The following is an 18828-nucleotide window of genomic DNA, read 5'->3' as shown; positions in this document are numbered from 1 at the left end:
CTTCCCGTGTCTACACAGCCTACCAAGAGCGCCACCTTCAGCGGAAACCTGCCCAAGACCTACTCCATGATTTGCCTGGCCCACAACGACGAAGACAAGCCCCCCAAGAACCGCAAGGTCATGAAGAAGTCGTCGTTCCTCAGCTGGGGCCTGAAGAACAAGATGAAGAGCGCCAGCACCTTGAGCCTGCCCACAGACGACCACTCGGGGGCGCTCTCCTGGAACAAACCCATCCCCACGTTCCCCACCTCCAGCACTTACAACAACAACAACAACTGCCACTGAGACAGCTGCCGGAGGTGCTCTGCTGTACCTATGCCGGGTACAGTGCGCTTTCGTACGGAGTAGTCGTCACTCATTTTGGTGTTTCAGCACCAAAAACAACAAACGTGCCAAAAACAGCACACAGGCTGCCCGTCTTAAGAGCGTCAGAGATAATGGGAAACCATTTTATTCTGTGCCAGCGCGTGTACAGCACAGTATGACTCCAGTTACCATACATCTTAAGACACACACACACACCCACACAAAAACCTCTAAAATTTGTGAGTGCACCCATGCCAGCGTCTACTGCTTTTGCAAAGCAGTGATTAGAATGTGGTCTAAGAAGTCTACAGCATTCCTGCATACATGAAGGACATTGTTACAAAAAAAACGTCACACAGCTGATCAGTGAGGGAAAACTAAAAGTGCTGTGAAGTTTTTTTGTTTTTTTTTAAGCCTAGGGAGATTTATTATTTTTTTCTTTATTTTATGTTTTTAGAATGCAATATCCGATAAGCTGCTAAATCATACCTTCAGTTTTGTGTTACTGTCTTCTTCTTTTTTTTTTTTTTTTGTATTTTGAGAAACAGCCTTTAAAGATGGTGTTTGAACTTCGTGCCATGTCTGGGACGCTGTGTAAATAAAGAGACCTTTGTGTTTTATCTCCCCACATGCCTCCACGCCCGCGACGAATCATTTACCGATCTTATATTTTCGTAGGAAGCCGGAGCCGTGCGTCTTCATTAATGTGAATCTGTACGTAGTTGAATCTATGTTAATAGAAGGGAAGGATGTGGTTACACTGATTATGTTTGCGACGCACACTCTGACAAACGAGAGTGGCTCGGATCAAAGCCCGCAGCCACGCGCCTTAACGTTAACGCTAACAACTCGCATTTTCTACTGACACTCCTCAGTGTTGGACTGTATCTCTTTATCTACAAAGTAGATTCTTATATTCGTTTGATAATCAAATTATTTATGTTGTTCAAAACCACAAAAATAAATATATATATTTACCTTTTAAGTTTAGTTCAAGTTCTAAATTGTTACTTGGTGGATTTCTGTCTTTCTGAATGTATTTTTATTAGCTTTGGAAAAATTGTCTACTTCTACCTTTTTTTTTTGTTTTGTTTTTCTAATGTATATTTGTAAATGTTTTCGTAAACCTATGTAATTTTCGGTACTGTCTGCGTTTACCTAACACTGTTTTAAGGTGCCATGTATGTTAAATGATGAAGTAATATGTATGCATGTTAGCTTTTTTTTTGTGTGTGCGTTAACGCTGCAGTGCCTGGTGATGCTGAGTGCCTTAGTGTGTATGCAGAGGGTTCGGTCTCCTTTTCTTGAAATGCTTTCTGGTCGCTCCATGTTGTGCACTTTGTGCTACATTGTTAGGTCTTTGTCATGTGTTCACTCGAATAAAACAGAATAAACAAAAGTGGGGTAAGGTGAATTTTCTGAAGTATTTGTCAGGCTTTGTGTGTCTGGACCCAACAAAGCGGAGCAGGTGGGAAATGTCTGGAATGAGGTTTGACCTACACACACCTCTTAAAAAATTTTCAACAGTTTTTTTTTTTTTTTTTTTTTTAAGTCAGGCTGGTAGCACATGACATCCTAATCCATCATTCCACAGACTGAAGGAAACGCGTGATTACATTTTACTCATTTGAGCTTTTTATGGCCTTAACGATTGATTGCTGGGTGTAATGTGTGCTCTAAACTTAAATGGGTTTTTTTTTGTTAAGTGAAAGTTTGTTTCTTGTTGAACTTTTCCCATTATGTCAGTATAGAAAATGTACGTAATCTAAATCGAAGCTTAAAAATAGTCTAATTAGTATGTAAATCGGTTGCATACGGAAAAATAAAGTGATGCCAACATTTAGTGGTAACGGTTAAGAAACTCAAGTCAGCGGTGTAATAAGAGCATTTTTTTTAGAAAGAGCCCATCTTTAACTACATTTATACAAAGAGGAAAAGAAACTTATACACTTTTAAAGTTTTTATTGGCTCTAGTGGTCTTTATTTGAGAGTGGTTAGACAGGGAGGTGGGTAATGAGAGAGGGAGAGGACATGCAGCAGAGGTCATCAGGTCGGGATTTGAGTCTGACGGCTGCATCGAAACACTAAGGCCTCCATACCTGGGTTGTGCTTTACCCCTGTGTCACCACAGCAATGTTGTGACTACTTCCTGAAAGTTTCAGAAAGAGCAGGAGTTTATTAAAGAGATGGGCGTTAAATTAGAAAGTCTTTTTTTTTTTACCAACTGAAGTTAACATAGTTACTTGATTGTGCTATAAAATGGCACTATGTGTCTGGAAAACACATAAAACTGCCCTATTAAGTTGAGTTGACAAGTTTCTAGAAATGTAAATACTTTTGAATAAGTTTCCCTGGGGTTTTCTTTTCTGTCGTTTCTACATTTGGATTACCCTTTACTGTAATCCACATGTAATGTAACGAAGGTTTTAATTACTGTCTCAAACAAGTCTATGCAACGGAGGTCTCAACTTGGTGTAGGTTGTAGGACTAAGGGGTACTTGGATAAACTGGATTTTCCAAACTAAGTAATTATGTATTAATTATAGCCAGCTTATATATAAAATACAAATGAAAAATTATTGTTATCAAGTATAAAACCTAAAGTAATGTTTTCTTTCCTTCTTTGTTTCCTTGCTTCTTTCTTTAACGCACTGTCTAGGTATCAACCGATCTCATGCTTTTTTAAATTTTTATTTAATGGCACACACACGCCCCCTGGTGGACGGACTGTTGGTTGCTGGACACATCGTTGCTAGGGAATTTAAAACGGTGTCTGATTGGCTGTATTTGAGCAGGGGAACCAATCACCGCATCTTTTGCAAAGACGTGGTTTCCCATAGTTAAGCGTCTAGATACGGCGGCTGGTAAATCAGTATCTCCTTTTAATTTAGTTAGCTTGGTTGTCGTAGACTGTTTTTTAAGAACAGAGAACTAATTCAATCATATTACAAGAACAAGATAGCGGTTGGGTGTTTTTAAGGCAGTTTGGCGATTAGCTTGTGAAGTCTTTGCGTAAAAGAAAAGCTTTTTGTCCGTCAAGTTAAAGAGCTAAAGGTGAATCATTTTCATAATGATGAAATTCAACTTCAGACGGGAGAAAGACAAGGAGTTTGTAAGTTGTTTTTTTTTTTAATTAACACTTTCCAATGTTTAACTCGGTTAATATGCCATATTGTGTTAGCTTTAGCATAGTATAATTGGGGTTACTTAGCGTATCTTATTGTGTCGAGCTGACATTTAATAATGTCCATCCAATATTAAAACATTCTTGGTTTAATATTGACTGTCGGAATTATGGCGCACTTAACAGCTAAAGCAAGTCGCGTGAGTATTTACAGCGCCACGCAAAATTATTCATCTGTCTGAAATTGTTTTTGCTGTTCAAACACTAATTGCGGTGTATGTTACGGAGTTTTAAATAACAGCAGCACAAATTAAGCAGTAAATGTAAGGTTTTGAATTTATTTATTTTTTTACAAATACAAATCTAAACGTTTGGCTTGCTTTTGTATTCAACCCCCACAGTCAGTACTTTGTGCAACCACCTTTCTCTGTAGGAATGTCTGCCTGGCTGACAAAACTTCACAGTGATGCGCTAATTTGTGTTGGTTTATCCCTGAAAACGTCACTGAAAGCGTTAACCTAACAAATACAAAGCACTGTTGCCATTGGTGTTTTTCATCTACATTCCTCATACAACAGCTTCCTCTAACCCCCATCCAGTTTCATTGTTGCAATAAAATAACAACATTACTTGTTATTTTATTTCCGAGTCTTGAGCCTCTGTACAAAAAACAGAGTTACAGTCTGTGTGTGACAGGCTGACCCTGTAACCTCTCCCCTGTTGATGTGTTGTGTTGTGTTGTGTAGAAGCACATAGCTCATGGTTTGATCCCTGCCGCCTCCATCGCTCCTAAAGCCGCCGTGCCTCGTACTCCTCCCCCACAAAGCCCAGACCCCTCACCTGAGAGACATAGGTACCTCACACACTGGCTTTGTCACCTCCAACATCTTTTCACATTTTACACTATTTTCCCAGAAGCCTTTTTTTTTTCTTCTCTCTTTTCTTCTTTTACATTTGTATGGTCATTACTGAAATGTTGTGGACTGACTGCTATTGTAATCAATACTCAGCTTTAAGGGAGATTCCACAATAGTTGGCCCTCTGGTAAAGTTGTGCAAAAAGCCACAAAAAAAGAGAGAAAAGAGAAAAATTAAGCTGAAGTAAAATAAAAATGATTTATTAAGCGAAAGAAAAGTTCAGTTAAAAATATTATCTTATTTAAATTAATTTATTGTTTCATTTATTGTCTACTCTTGTCTTAATTACAACTGCTACAATAGAGATATGCCTTATGTTAAATAATAAAAACAAACAAGTAAACAGGGTTAGTGGATTCCTGCTTTGGGTTGTAAAAAAAAAGGCACAGGGGGAAACCCTGCAACCTAGTTGTAGTTTCTTAATGACTTTCATGGCCAATTGCATGAAATTTCACGTTTCATGCATTTCGCTGAAACGCCGAGTGTCACCAAATATTTTACTGGCTTTGAGAACCTGAATGTATGGTACTTCAATAATCAGCTTGCAGATGGAAACCCCATTAGAACATTGCAGGATGAGCAGAAGAGAATGGAGGATATATAGAACTGAGCTTTTAAAACATCTTTACCAAGAGTGTGGTTGTAAGAATTTGGGGTGCCTGTAGCTTATTTATTGGGCTGAACCGAGGTACTAACTTACCTTTTACAGCAAGTCATAAAATGATATCTTCTGACTTCAGTGAGCCAAATTTCACAAGCAGTATTTATTGTTTGTGCCTTTTTGCTACTCAACGTTTGTGTTCACATCCACAGATCGGCGTTGGCTGCAGCTATCCTGTCTTCCTCGTTGACGGGACAGACGTGGGTCATCCCGCCCGCTCGGCCAAGGTCTTTCTCTGAGACAGATCGTTCAGAAACTTTCCTTTCTTAGCCAAACGGCAGCAGTGTGCTTTACTCAAGGTGAATTCTTCTCTATAGTCGCACGCTGTCCAGTCTTCAGAAAAGTATCCCTTTGTGGCTATAAAACTTAGTGAGCCACAAGGCGTTCCTTCCGAGACTTGCATCAAAGTCCAAATTCTGCCTTTTCCACCTAGAATTAAAGTGAATTCATAAAAAGCGAGACCAGTTTTCAGTCATTTTCAGTCTTCGAATCACCTTACCTTCAACAGAGACAGATGGTCGGAGGATTCGGGTAGCCGGCCACACCTGTCATCCCCTGACCACTCCGAGGGAGAGCTGGAAGACGACAAAGACGGAGCTGGTAACCAGGGTGAGGCGGACGAGCATGTGTATCAAACTCTGGACAGACGAGAGGATCTTAGAGTGTCAGAAACAGTTCATAACCTGCCTCTAGAGCCAGAGGTAAGGAAGCACACATTTGCTGTGTTATACAACATCAGAATATGTTTTTGGTAGAGTGTATGCTCTGATATGTTCATACAGAAAAAGATTTGTCTCTCTCGCTATCTGTCTGACTGACTTCCTGTTTCACCCCTTTCTCTTCCAGGCCGTTCTGTCTCTGGCCACTCACATGTCGGGTAGAAGAGTGCCATCTCCAGGTACCGACTTTACTCTACACATGGATGGATTATAGTAGCCTACGTAGACTCAGTAGAACTGCTTCAGAATAAAATGATTGTAGCACAGAAGTGATGGAAACGTTTATCACCAGCATGAGAAAGCATGAAGAAGAACGACTGGAGTTGCACCAGTCAGGAATCTTCTGGCAGATCCTGTTGATATCTGAGCTTTGGATATTTTAAAGCAAACATCCTTGACGTTTATGTGAGTTTCATTAAAAGCACAGCAAAATGTAACAAAACGCACGCTGTAGGTGACAGAAAATAGTGGGAGTTCATAGTTTTGAGGCAAAACTCATTTAAAATGTTCCTAATACTTACTTGACTAATTTTAAATGACTAAATGGGTGTCATTAGAACTAAGTTATATTCGCTATTACTTGAGCTGTGTCCAGGCATTAGATGATGAGTACCTACAATATTCTACTGTGCACGTTGTTAAAGTGATCCATACATGATCTCAAATGCAACACTCTCACATACGGGTACTTTTCCTGCCGTTACACTCATTTCTTTATAACTTCCAGACCTCACCGAGGAATCAAGTGGCCAGTCTCCAGAAGCCAGAAGGAGAGAAACTCTCAGAAAGAGCTCCGAAAACCCCAAGGAAGACTTGCGATGTATGTGTTTCCTATCACCTTCTGTGTCTCTTATTTTTATTTATTTATCTTCGTTTACCCACCAAACAATCATTGAATTTCCAAACAGAGATCTCTTGTTGTTTTCTTGTTCCTCTGTTGTTCTGCCTTAAACTGAGCCTTCAGTAGGAAATAGATGTTTCACAGTCATTTGTCTAAATGAATAGGAAGAACTGTCTGTTTCACAACAAGTAAGATAAACTGTTGTTAGCAACAACAAAATGTATCATTTTGCCAGCATTTAAAATTGTTCTGATGTTTTTGTTGAGCTGTCACATACAATCCAAAACAACAGAAAAAATAAAACAGTAAAATTTGTGGCAAAATGTGGGAAAACTTTTGCAAGGCACTACAGTTGTTATTGGCCAACAACCATGTGTTACGTTCTTAATCCACTAGAGGGCAATCTACCACAAAGTCAGGCAAACCGAAACTTTTCTTGTTTTGTACTCTGCTTTCCTATGCATTTCTTAGTTCATTCAGCAGGAAGATAACTGGTAAATTACTATATTAAAAGAAAAGTTCTGCATTTATTTTAGAGATTTAGAACTGTCCTTATTGCATTTCAGCTCTGCCACCCATCCCAACCACTAACAGGCCTGGTGGTGCTAAAATGCCAAAACAGAACGTCCACTCGTCTCCAGAAACCAACCGAGGATACAGTGAGCTGCGGAAACAGAGGAAGACCAAGACGATACACGAAGACAAGCAGCTGGAAAAGAGGCTGGATCGCCTGGAGCGGGAGATCAGTCAGAGCCACGCTTCCTCAAACCTCAGATCCGCTGCAGGTAAAACGAAGGAAATGTCAAAGGAAAATAAGTCTGAAAGTTTAGTGAAGTAAATGATTGCAGCATTTAGTTATTGAAAAAACAACAACAAGAACTCTAAAGTTAAAAAATATAAATGTTCAATACACAGAAGTTCTAGTTCTAGTTTTAGCACCCCAAAACAGAAAAATCACCTGGAAAATATAATCAGTATTGAGGAAATGTCTTCCAAGAATCCTTCCACTTGTTTTGCTGTAATTTATAAATGAATCAGTGAGACCTTATGATGGATTATTAGAGACATGGTAGATTAAAAAAGTAATTTTCTGGTAAAAAAACAAAAAAAACAACAAAAAACAACAGGTCAAGTTGACCTTGTTTTAGGTCAACTTGAAAAGTAGAACATTTTCATAGAATTTCAAAGTTTTTTCTAAAATATTTTTTTCTTTTTTAAAGAAATTTCTCAGATTTCGGTTTTTCTCACAAAGTTTCAACTTAAGGAGCTCAGAACTGTCCAATTTTTTCTTTCTCTCGAAAATTTCTGAGATTAATCTAAAATTTCCTGAGTTTTTGTTGGTGGGAATCTGCTCCTCTGTTCTTTCCCTAGCTACTTTGGCCCTAATATGCCGTCGTATCATTCTGAGAACCGATAATATTGAATACCTTGCTATGCTGTGCTAGCAGGCAGCCAGGCAGAGCTACAGAGCCTGAGACAACACGCGCAGGAGCTGGTGGACGAAAACGACGCCCTGAAACTGACCGTCCACCGTCTGAACGTGGAGCTGAGCCGCTACCAAGCTCGCTTCAGACCGCTGTCCAAACAAGAGGTATGAGAAACTCAACCAACGTGAGCAATGTGCTGAGAACAAGAGCTAATCAAACTAATGAGTACAATCAAAATCACCCAGCTGTAGCTCTAATGAAACATGCTCTCTGTAAAATAACCATGCCTGTGATACGGCACGTTTCACTTCAGTACGTTTCTGGAAATATTGGTTTTGTAATCTCATATGATTTAATCATATCTTGTGTTTATTTCACCATTTCGTTGTGCTGCCTTTCTAATTAAGCTTTTCTGATAAGCTTTTCTGATCTTCCTTTTGATCCGCAGCCCTGCTGAGTGATAGGAGGTTTTCTTGTCCCTTCTTCCAACTGATTTCCTTCAGTAAACTGTCTGTGGCTCTTCGTCCCTTTCTCTCCGCGCCGCCGTGTCGTTTAACCGGCAGATGAAAGCAGACCTGTGCTTTTAATCATGATCAGCGCATGCTGGGTTTTTTGGGGTTTTTTTACATCAGGAGTTGTCTTGTGCTCATCTCTGACTCTTTGCTTCCTCTGTACCAGCATGTCTTTGTGAGTGACTCATTAGTGACAGTGGAAAAGATCTTCGATACATATTTTTGTACATCTTCAGTACATTACAAAAGAATAAATAAATAAAGAAAGAAATAGGATAAGGACAGAGGGAGAACTTTATGACAAAAGCACAAAGCACAATTTTCATCAAAACAGAGCTTTGCAGTTAAATAATATGTGGAATAGAATATATAATGTATTGTTTGGCTGGGAAGCCTGTCGTCTTGGACCAGTGAAACGCAGTACTGTATTCCTTGTCTTTCTGAACATGTTTGAACTGACAGAAACAGAAAGCAAAACATTGTTTTTGCAGCGTATTACCAGTTGCAGTTAGCAAATCCCACCGACTTATTTTGTTTTTATTGCATAAACATCTTCTTCGATATGGACCATGGATTCTTTTAGTGAGCTCAACGTGAACCTTTCTAGTTAAAAAGGTTCCATCCAAGACTATTTCACCATTTTGTTGTTGCAGAGTTTTGTATATCCAATCATAAATTTTAGTAACAGCTGTAAGGAAAAATAATAACTAACTTTTTTGTTTTGTCTTTGGCTGAATTTCATCTAGAGCTCCAAAATCAAAGGCATACCGAGCACAGGTTCTCCCCCTCCATGGCTGGTTAGTAAAGAAAAAACCTCCTTGTGATTCTGCTAGGTTTAAGTTTTTGTTCCTGTTATTGAGGCAAGGAGGACATTAAGAGTTTTTTTTAAAATATGTGACATAAGTAAACAGGATATTTAGCATATTTATTTTCACCATTCATATCTTTTTAGGTTGACATGAAGTATCTATGCCCTTTGCTGCTGGCCTATGAAGACAACATGAATGAGAAGGAAGCTCTTCTACAAACCGCTGAGGTAAAACTGTTTTTATTACAGATCATATGCATTTCTGTGTTTCTTTACCTTCCCACATTTGCAAGTAGCTCTCTAAAGGTGTAACAAGCTTCACATTTTCCAATAACAAATACAATAAAACACATGAAAGTTTAGGAAAAAAGAACACATTGGCCCGGTCTCTACTGGGAGGAGCAGTGACTGAGAAAAATGGAGAAAATAAGGGCTCTCTCTTTTTGCTTGGTTTCTGTTTTATTTTCCCAGTGTACACGATTTTCAAGGTTTGTTCACACGAACAAAAGTTTCTTCTGTGTGTTTGCCTGCTGCAGGGGGAGGTGACCAACTTGCGAGCTAAGGTAGACGATGTGATGAAAGAAAACGAGAGGCTCCGTAATGAGATGGATGTGGTCAACCTTAAGGACTGGTAAGAAGTGTTGGATCATCAGAACCAGAACTTATCCTGGTGATAAACAAAAACAAAAAATGAAGTGCCTTTTTTTCTGCCTTTCTGACCTTTTGCTCTGTTAGTCAGAATAACAAAGAGAGAAATTGCAAAACCTCCACAATCACCTTTATAGTAATCCTTCATTATATGTTTGCATAAATTAGCATTTCGACAGTTTTTCCAAACAATTTTGTCAACATGACATCACCGAACAGTAATTTGGCTTCTTATTTGTCATGTTGATCTTCAGAACAAAGAGGCCAATTTGAAAGCTAAAGAGCAGATATCAAATTGATTATTAAATCAAGTGCTGTTTAAAGTAAAAAGTTTATATATAAACCTCTTTACTACTAGATGCATTAGAAAAGATGTTGAGATTATTTACTCTAAGTTGATGGGGCATTACTTTGCAAAAATACTAATTTATTTCCATTGATCTAATCTTTACGATTGCATATGTATTTATTATTATTATTATTATTATAATTATTATTGGAGCTGTCATTTTCCTTCTACTTGACAATTATTCACTACTTTGTGTTGGTCTATCAAAACTGCATTGACGTTTGTGGAGGTAAAATGAAATGTGCAAAATAACTTTGCAAGGCACTGGAAATATTTATTTTCAGTTTTACCTCCAAAGAACTGAGGAATAATAAAAAAAAAAAACCCAACTCCCTCCAATCTCTCTCCAGCCAGATGATTCAGCAGCAGGCGCTTCTGGTTTTGCAGGAGAACCAGGCTCTGATTGGTCAGCTGGAGGCTCAGCATGAAAAAGCCAAGGCCAACCACGGCAAACACCAATCTGAAGGTGCTGCGAAAAAGGGCTAACGTAAATTGAAACACATTTCTTAATAGCCAAAAAAAAAACCCAGCAATGTGAAAGTTGTAAAATAAAATCCCAAACTGAACAATCTTTGGGTTTTTCGCCTACTTCTTTTCCTTTACACTCTTCTCCTCCTTTTGCTTCTCTGTAGTCTTGAAAATGTCTAAGCAGCTTATGATGTTGGAGGAAGAGAAGGAGCGTCTGCAGGAGGACCTGGAAGGAAGCAGACGGGACTTACAGAAACGCACGAAGGAGGCTGAGCTGCTGCAGGCTCGCCTCAAGGATGTCGTCACATGGGATGAGCACTGCAGCATTGCAGGCAAACTCAGAAGGTGCTTCTACAGTCTCTGCTGTGATTCATATTTAAATGATTAATCAGCATTAAAACAACTCTGTTCCATTCGTCTGATTGAGAATTGTGCAATTGTGGATTCCACCTTACTACTTTTTTTCATAAATGTACAGTTTAGTTTATTTCAATATTTCGAAACAAGTGATTTGATGCAGAACAATAAGATCAGATTCAAGAAGTCCAACAAGGGAAGCACCTAAAACATTGCATTTTTAATTGCCACGGAGACCAGCTAGGGGATGAATTATTTAACATGAGAGTAATTGAAACCAGCAGAGTTCTGCAAATTAATAAGAAAAAATTAGCACTCTCAAAGAAAATGAAAAAATTACCAAAGCTTTGAGCCTTTCAAGGTTTTTTTTTTTGCAGACTGCAGCACTTTATATAGCCAGAATCAAAAAAAAGAAAAAGAAATCAACCAGAATATTATGAAAAATCTAGAAACATTTTCCTTGAAATTTGTTAAACAGAGTGAATCCTTTAATGCCTAAATGTGCTCCTGACTTTCAGACAGCTGGAGGAGCAGGAGAGAAGAAATAAGAGCGAGAAGGAGCAGTTGCTTCTAAAAATGTCCAGCCTGCAAGAGGAGAACAGGAGTCTGGCTCTGGACAAAGTCAGCCTGACTGCTGATGTGAGGACGGTGAAGACTGAGCTGGAGCGCTGCAAACAATCAAACAGGTACCAAATGGGCTGCTTCTACTGGATCTGCTGACTCCTGAATTATAAGAAGAAGGCATTTCTGAATCCGTTAATGCAAAACAAAACAAAAACACAGACTTGGTACATCTTTGTGGAAAGCCTGGAAGTTATGGAATTGCATTTAAATTTGGAAAATGAGTGGAGCAAAAATATTTTCCATCCGGTCTTTTCATTTTACAGATATCTGGAGGTGCAATCTGCTAAAGGTTGTTCAGTAATATTGAACATATTAGAATATCGTCACCTTCCTAAAATAATGGCCCCAAGTAATGTTTTTTTGCCAAAAGTGGTTTTGGCTAAAAATAACTATCTCTTTTCTTCCAAAAGTTGTTTTAGGCAAAAAAAAAAAAAATTACTTTTGGCAAAAAATGACTGAGGCCATCATTTTAGGAAGGTGACAACATGTGTTGCTATGAGGCACTTTTGTCATATTAAAAGTAACTTGAAAATAGCAGACTTTAAGCAAGTATATTATACAGACTTTTTTATAAAGCCAACATTTCTGTATTAAAGGAGCAGTATTATGTTTTCCAGGTATGTAGGGCCATTTTATAGCATAATAAAGTATCTATGTCACTTCAGTTGCTATAAAAATGCTTTGTATGTCAAGCAAATATGATTTAGAAGATATTTTACTTCTTGGTTTAACGCCTTGAAATTGGGACTGTCTCTTTAAAAATTCCTGCTCTTTCTGAAGTTTTTCCTTCAGGAAATCATAACAACGTCGCTCCTCCTCTATTAGCTCTTTAACAATGTTTTTATCTTTATCAATGTTTCACTGAAAGTAGCTCATATGATAAGCTCAGCAACTGCGCAGTCCCACCAGGTGTTTGCTAATTGTTGATGGCTAGTCTGAAGGAGCTGAGTGGGAGAGGTGAGAAGGAGGGCTCTGTGAAGGGGAAGCTCAGAAAGTTGGAAACTGCAGTTCAGGGGAGGAGCTTTGTCCTTGAAGGCGGAGCTATGTCCACCCAGCTGAATGGTTGCCATGGGAGATTAAAGGATTTCTCAAACTTGCATGAGTGTCGAGGCGACACTCCACGTATGTTTTTGATGAGGGAATAACATGATGCAAAGTTGACTTTACATAGTATTGCCCCTTTAAAAAGCTTAAGTGCAAAATCATTATAATTAGCACAAAGGAGTGGCTTGAAAACATCTGTCTGTGTGTAATCTATTTAACGTTTCACTTGGTGAATTGAGTGGTCCAGTAAATTATTTAGTTTCCTTCTGGCTGATCACCGATAAAGGCTGGCCCAGACGACTTACTTCTGTTCTGCACGTCATAGAATTCATATGCAGATTCTATTGCATATGTCTTGGTAAATCCAGATGATGATTTTCTTAACTTATTTTTTAAATTTTAATCATGGACTCAAGCTGTTCTAAAATCTCCTCTGCTCTGGGAGCGTGCTCGGTTTCCCAGCAGGCTTGCTCTGAGATTAATGTGGAGTTTTTCATTCCGAGGCGTGAAGACTGTCAGAAAGGGTGTTGGATTAGCCGAGGATTGTCTCACGTCCTTGTACAGATGGAAGCATCTGAAGATATCCAGTTAATTCTTTGTCTCTCTTCTGTTCGCACCTCTTCTCTCTCTCTCTCTCTCTGTCTGTCTGCCCAACTCCTTTTCCCTTAACCCTGCTACAGTTTCCCATTGTTTTATCTCCTCTCTCCATTTTACAATGTAGCTTTCGTCTCCTGTTTCAAATTGTTTCGCTTGTTAACTCACACAATCGTTCCTGTCAATCAATTAGGAAGGCAGAGGGGAGAATGAGTACGCTGAGGAGACAAAAGGAAGAGCATTTGCTGAAGGAGGAGAAGACTCGTCATTACCTGGAGGCTGTCGTTTCTGTCGCAGAGCACATTTCCAGGGAAAGAGACCATCTATTGCACACGGTACTGCTGATGTTACCGCTGTTCCGATATGGACTGTTTCACAAGTCACACGCACACACTAACTGTGCAAAACTTTGTCAATATGGCGAAAAAACACAATTTCACAATTAAAATCACACGTGAATAAATTAGTTCAGTAAAAAAAGGCCACAACATGATCCTGCAACTACTTTCTGTTGTCGTCTTTTATGTGGTTAGCGCCATAGGCAACGTCCAGTTGTTGATTACGTGGCTCTTGTGATGCGAAAAAGGTGTTTCCATTGCAGTTTTGCTAAATAAACCAATAAAACCTCAATGTTTTTACAAAGCAAATTTATTTTCTAAATGTCAAACTGTGGAATTGTGTGGTCAGCGCAGCTATTGACCAACACATAATTTCCCTTGTAGAAGAATGTCAACACTATTTTGAGTTAATCCGGTTTAGCTTGCGAGAAAGCTCGCTGTTGATTTGAAATACTCACCAACATTCATCAGGTCGGACCCTGGAATCGTTTATTTTGTGATCTGGCGGTGATTATCAGGTGTCCAGGTGAACAAAATATGAAAGACTGCGCAGGAGCACGCAGCACAGAGTGACAGGCAGACGTGAGCCGTGTTCTGGCAGGCGATTTAGCACATGTCAGATGAAGCTGGGCCTCATATGTATTAAGAAACTAATGGATACAAAACCTAGCAGCTGTGCAGCATCAGGGTGATGGCAGCCAATTTATATAGGCTTAAAAAATCAGAAAACACATTGTCTGAACCTGTTGTTTATCCCACAGGCAGTTTTGCCCCTACTGTGTGAAAAATATATACATTGTTCATACCAACAGTGGGATGCATGGAGACAAATGCAAATAGAGAAGGTGACAGATAATCTAGCATATAACCTTTTTATTTCAATTCCCTTAAGTTTAATTATCTATTTTAGGTAGTTGCTAATGGAAAATCTCTCCATAGCTGTATTTAATCTGCTAAGATTAAACATGAACACATTCCACTAATGTTATTATGCCATCTAATGTGATAATCAACGGAACTGCACTCTATTTAATTATAAAAATTTCACAAGCAATTTACATTGACATATGTCAAATCAGGGGTGTCCAAAGTGCGGCTCAGGGGCCATTTGCAGCTTTTTGATTGATTCTGTGATGGTGTATTTGGTTTATTTCAAAAGACAGTGTATTTTTCCCCTTTAAATTATGGACATATGGAGATTACCCTACAGGAGTTGATTTGTGCCCATTGACTGTAGGATAAAAGTTAAAAAAAGAATATTTATAGAATGATTCACTTTACCAATATTTATTTAACTATATTTAGTAAAAAACTGTTTTCACTTTGATATTAAAGATTTTATTTTCCATAAAGCCAAATGCTATTGACCATGATTTCTTCTCTAAAGCCAATAAAATGGGGGAGCACATTTTACCAGAATTTGACAGTCATATGCTCTGACCATTGAAAACCTTTTTTTTTCTGTTTCCAATTCTCCCCCTTTCCTCCATGTCTCTCACCTAACTCTGTGTCCTTCCCTTCCTTTCGTAGCTCAGTAACCCTCCATCTTCCCTCTCTGCCCTCTTAGGCATCTGGACTCCAGCAGGAAAAGCAGGGATTTGTCAGCAGGATTCTGAATGGCACGGTCCGCTTTGGCAAGCTTCAAGAGGAACTCAAAGTAAGCCTGTTTCCTTTTCTGTTTCTTTCCTTTCTCCCTTTCTTTGGTGAAAGTCTGAAGTGAGATTTTAATCACACTTCAAGGGGACTGTGGTTGGCTTTTAGGATTGGAGATGTAAGATTTAAGACAGATCTAAATGCAAACAAGAAAATAAAGTTCCCAGAGGCTGCACTGATACGTGCCCGACAGCTGAATTTGGGTGCCTAGCGTTTATTTTTGTGGAGCTTCATATTTGGTCCAGCAGGTGTCTTAAGTTATCAAAATTAAGACCATTTTCTTGTTGATTCTGCTCAATAGAATCCTCGTGTGTAGTTAATATTGATCAGCCCACTCTACCTCGATCAATGTCATTTACTGTTAACTTCTACTATTCTGAAAATCTACATTGGTGCACACAGATTTCCTTCAGCTCTTTGTCTCGCAAGAGTGAACACTGGCAGCATTTTCATTGAAAGAAGCAAAACCAGCATCAGTAAAATAGTTTCTGAGAAACTGCACCACTGAGGATGATGTTTGTGAACATAAAGCTGCAAGCGGCTGCTACACTGCAAAAATACAAAATCTTACCAAGAACGTCTAGTCTAGTTTCTAGTGTGAGTATCTCACGTGAACACTTGAAATAAGAGAAAACTCATTTGCAAGTAGCTTTTTTTTTTTTAGCAAGAAATAGGAGCTTGTTTTAAGTAAATAATTCCTTAATCTTGATGAAAAAGTGCTCTTTCCACTGACAGATTATTTCACTTATAATATTTTAAAAATGTCATGTTACAAGTGAACTAATCTTCCAGTGGAAATAGTACATTTAAAAAAAATCAATATTCAGTAATTGTTGATGTAAAGCAAGCTCCTAGTGACTTGAAACTGCTATTAGTGTACTAACTGGCACTATGTTGAAGGGAATTATGAAACTTGTCACGCAGGTGTTTCATGTTACGCAGCATTTTTACTCACCAGCTGTTAATTCGCCATTTTTTAATCTGCAGAAGAAGAATCTGAAGAGTGACGATGCACATTAGCAGTTACAGTTAACTGCTAAGTAATGCAGCTCCAGCACATCCCAGCGCACTGGTGTCGCGTGATCAAAAGAACATGACTTGATTGGATAAAAGCCACTCGATCAGATCTAGCGGTGATTGCCCAGGTGACTTTTTTTGCTGCCGAATTTAAAGTAAAAAACAAATGCGCAGCATAAAAAGCCAGCGTTATGTATTCAGTGTCTAAAAAAAACGGATTCTATTGAGACTTTTTACTCATGAGCGAAGCAAAGCTGCAGTCTGAGAATCACGGCGGCGTCTGGATTTGGCTCCCTCGTCTGAACTGATGAGTGAACAGATGGTGGCAGCAGCTGGATGAATTCAGAAGTGTTCAGGAACATTCTCTCAGGTCAAATCAGCTCCTCTCATCGCAGTGAGCAGACATCCTGCAACAAATGCTTTCTGTTCAAGCAAAGCTCTTATCTGCAACTGTTCTGAGCTCTGAGGGCGTTTTGGTTGCTGAACACAGATGATTTAAAGTATGTTAAATTTCCAGCACTTGTTTTTCGGACTGCTGAATGTTCCTACACAAACTTCAAGTTATATCTAGCGGAGGTACGGCATCCCATTAATAGCATAACATTTAAATTAAAAGGGATTGGCATCTTTTTTCGCTGATGTTTTAATCTCAAGTACACATACTGTAGCAAAATACATAGACCTTTATTCTATTGTGTGCATATTTTGTCCCATTTATTGGTTCCCTTGGTCCAGACACTTAAAAAAATATGACAAGCTAATCTTTTGTCACTTCTGCTAAATCTGGTAAGAAGAATTTTGTAAATAGTAACACAGATTGGGAGAACTTCTGATCTGCAGCTACATATCAGGCAGAATATAAAAGCACTTGATATAGAGGGCTGTTCCTGTTAGCCTCGATGTGCTAGGAGCCATATTTATCCTGTCACCACATCCACTGATGGATGGTGAAGGAAGTAAAATCTTCAAAGCAGTGCAGTGGTTGTTAGGGAGGGACGCCAGCAAAAAGCCTTTTCTGTCTCACCATAATAAATTTCATTTATTTATTTTTTATTTAACCTTTATTTTACCAGGATAAAATCCTACTTATTCAAGAGAGTCCTGGCCAAGAGGCAGCAACAAATACATCAGCTTTACAAAAGTAACCATGCATAGTTTGCTAAACTCTACTACAATCTTCACTGGAATTAATTACTCTTGTCCACCAAACACCAAAGACCAAACTCTCTCCTCAGCCACCTTGTCCAGAAACAAATGATGATATATCAGACATCACAGCCATGAACATTTCTCAGAAAAATCAGATGGAGTATAAACATAGTCCAGCCACTGACCCCGGTGTAACCCCATATATTTAAATAAGGTACCTCTAAAGAAGAAGAAATGCTAGTTTCTGCATTTTTCCTTGAACCTCTAGTCACCTCCTTCTATCCTCATGTTTCATCTCAGCTTGTGGAACTTCACAGAGTTCCCTCTCTGGTTATTTGACTTCACTGAGACTTTTCATGGCGATGACATTTTAAAGTTTTCAGAAAGGAAATAGAACGTCATAAATTGATGTTTCGTCGGTTGTGCAAGCCTCCCTTCTGTGAAGTGCCGAACCTCCTTATGCTCGGTGTGGAATTAATCGAAACGTGAAACTTAATGTTTCAGTTTTTGGCCTCCACTTTTTTTCTCTCACACTAAAATTCTAATAAAACTCAAATATTCTTTGCCTGGAATCAGCCTATTAGCCTCACACCAGCTCATGAATTGTAAGTTATTTAGTCCCATAAAGAGAAAGCAGGTTGTGACTAAATTATTCACGCGCAATTAATATTCATGTTGGTCCATCTCCTAGAAACACCTGAAAATCTTGCATATTTTATGGAGTCACAAGTTTGAATGACCCATGCAATTCATGACCCAGATTTAAATGGATTTTTTTAGAAAATAATTTAACTTCTATGTTTTTAATTTTGTTAGCTCTGCCTTCTCCTAGTACTCCCAGTACAGACTGCAGAAATACACCACTCAGACGTAGCGCTGTCAATCACCCTTATGCTCACACTCTCCCCCTTGTTCACCACAACATATCTTGACACGAATGCTAACGTTAGTTGGCATGACCACCCATAATGGTGGATAAACAGTTTTCCTGAAATGGTAAATTGTTTCTCTACCTTTAGCACATTTAGCATCATTGATCGACAGCGCTAGCAGCACAGGGAGGAGGTGAAGGAGACTGATCTTTTCACAGATTATCTCAATCATATTACACTGTCAACATGATGACAGTTTTAACAAATTTGGAAAGAAAACATATTTTATGTAAAAGTTACATACTGCAGCATTAAATAATGCATCTGCGTGAAACCTTGTATTTTAAAAATTCTTCCTCCTTGAAAGGTTTTTAAAAGGCGCTAACAATTAGCACTACCC

At 38.8% G+C, this 18828-nt stretch overlaps 2 protein-coding genes across 7 annotated transcripts in view; both read left to right on the top strand.

Moving 5' to 3' along the window:
* rhpn2 (rhophilin, Rho GTPase binding protein 2) overlaps positions 1-1720 on the top strand; it is a 31765-nt gene extending 30045 nt beyond the window's left edge. For both annotated transcript variants that reach the window (XM_028013892.1, XM_028013891.1), the window contains exon 15: positions 19-1720. In XM_028013892.1, coding sequence (XP_027869693.1) covers positions 19-285 — 267 coding nt within the window. In that variant the 3' untranslated portion in view covers positions 286-1720. The remainder of the gene's footprint in view (positions 1-18) is intronic.
* A 1421-nt stretch (positions 1721-3141) lies between these two features.
* cep89 (centrosomal protein 89) overlaps positions 3142-18828 on the top strand; it is a 41649-nt gene continuing 25962 nt past the window's right edge. The window contains exons 1-17 of one of the 5 annotated variants that reach the window (XM_028015867.1): positions 3142-3418; positions 4177-4283; positions 5161-5307; positions 5517-5709; positions 5855-5906; positions 6020-6132; positions 6455-6547; positions 7135-7353; positions 8014-8159; positions 9254-9304; positions 9460-9543; positions 9852-9946; positions 10663-10778; positions 10945-11125; positions 11656-11823; positions 13593-13734; positions 15305-15394. In XM_028015867.1, the coding sequence (XP_027871668.1) occupies positions 7179-7353; positions 8014-8159; positions 9254-9304; positions 9460-9543; positions 9852-9946; positions 10663-10778; positions 10945-11125; positions 11656-11823; positions 13593-13734; positions 15305-15394 (1248 nt within the window). In that variant the 5' untranslated portion in view covers positions 3142-3418; positions 4177-4283; positions 5161-5307; ... (3 more) ...; positions 6455-6547; positions 7135-7178. Of the gene's footprint in view, positions 3419-4176; positions 4284-5160; positions 5308-5516; positions 5710-5854; positions 5907-6019; positions 6133-6454; positions 6548-7134; positions 7354-8013; positions 8160-9253; positions 9305-9459; positions 9544-9851; positions 9947-10662; positions 10779-10944; positions 11126-11655; positions 11824-13592; positions 13735-15304; positions 15395-16377; positions 16976-18828 lie in introns of those variants that run through there. The other 4 variants (XM_028015868.1, XM_028015866.1, XM_028015864.1 and 1 more) reach the window with 4 other exon arrangements.

This window comes from Xiphophorus couchianus, chromosome 4, assembly GCF_001444195.1.
Source record: "Xiphophorus couchianus chromosome 4, X_couchianus-1.0, whole genome shotgun sequence".
NCBI lineage: Eukaryota > Metazoa > Chordata > Actinopteri > Cyprinodontiformes > Poeciliidae > Xiphophorus > Xiphophorus couchianus.
This window is presented reverse-complemented; position numbering and strand designations above follow the sequence as displayed.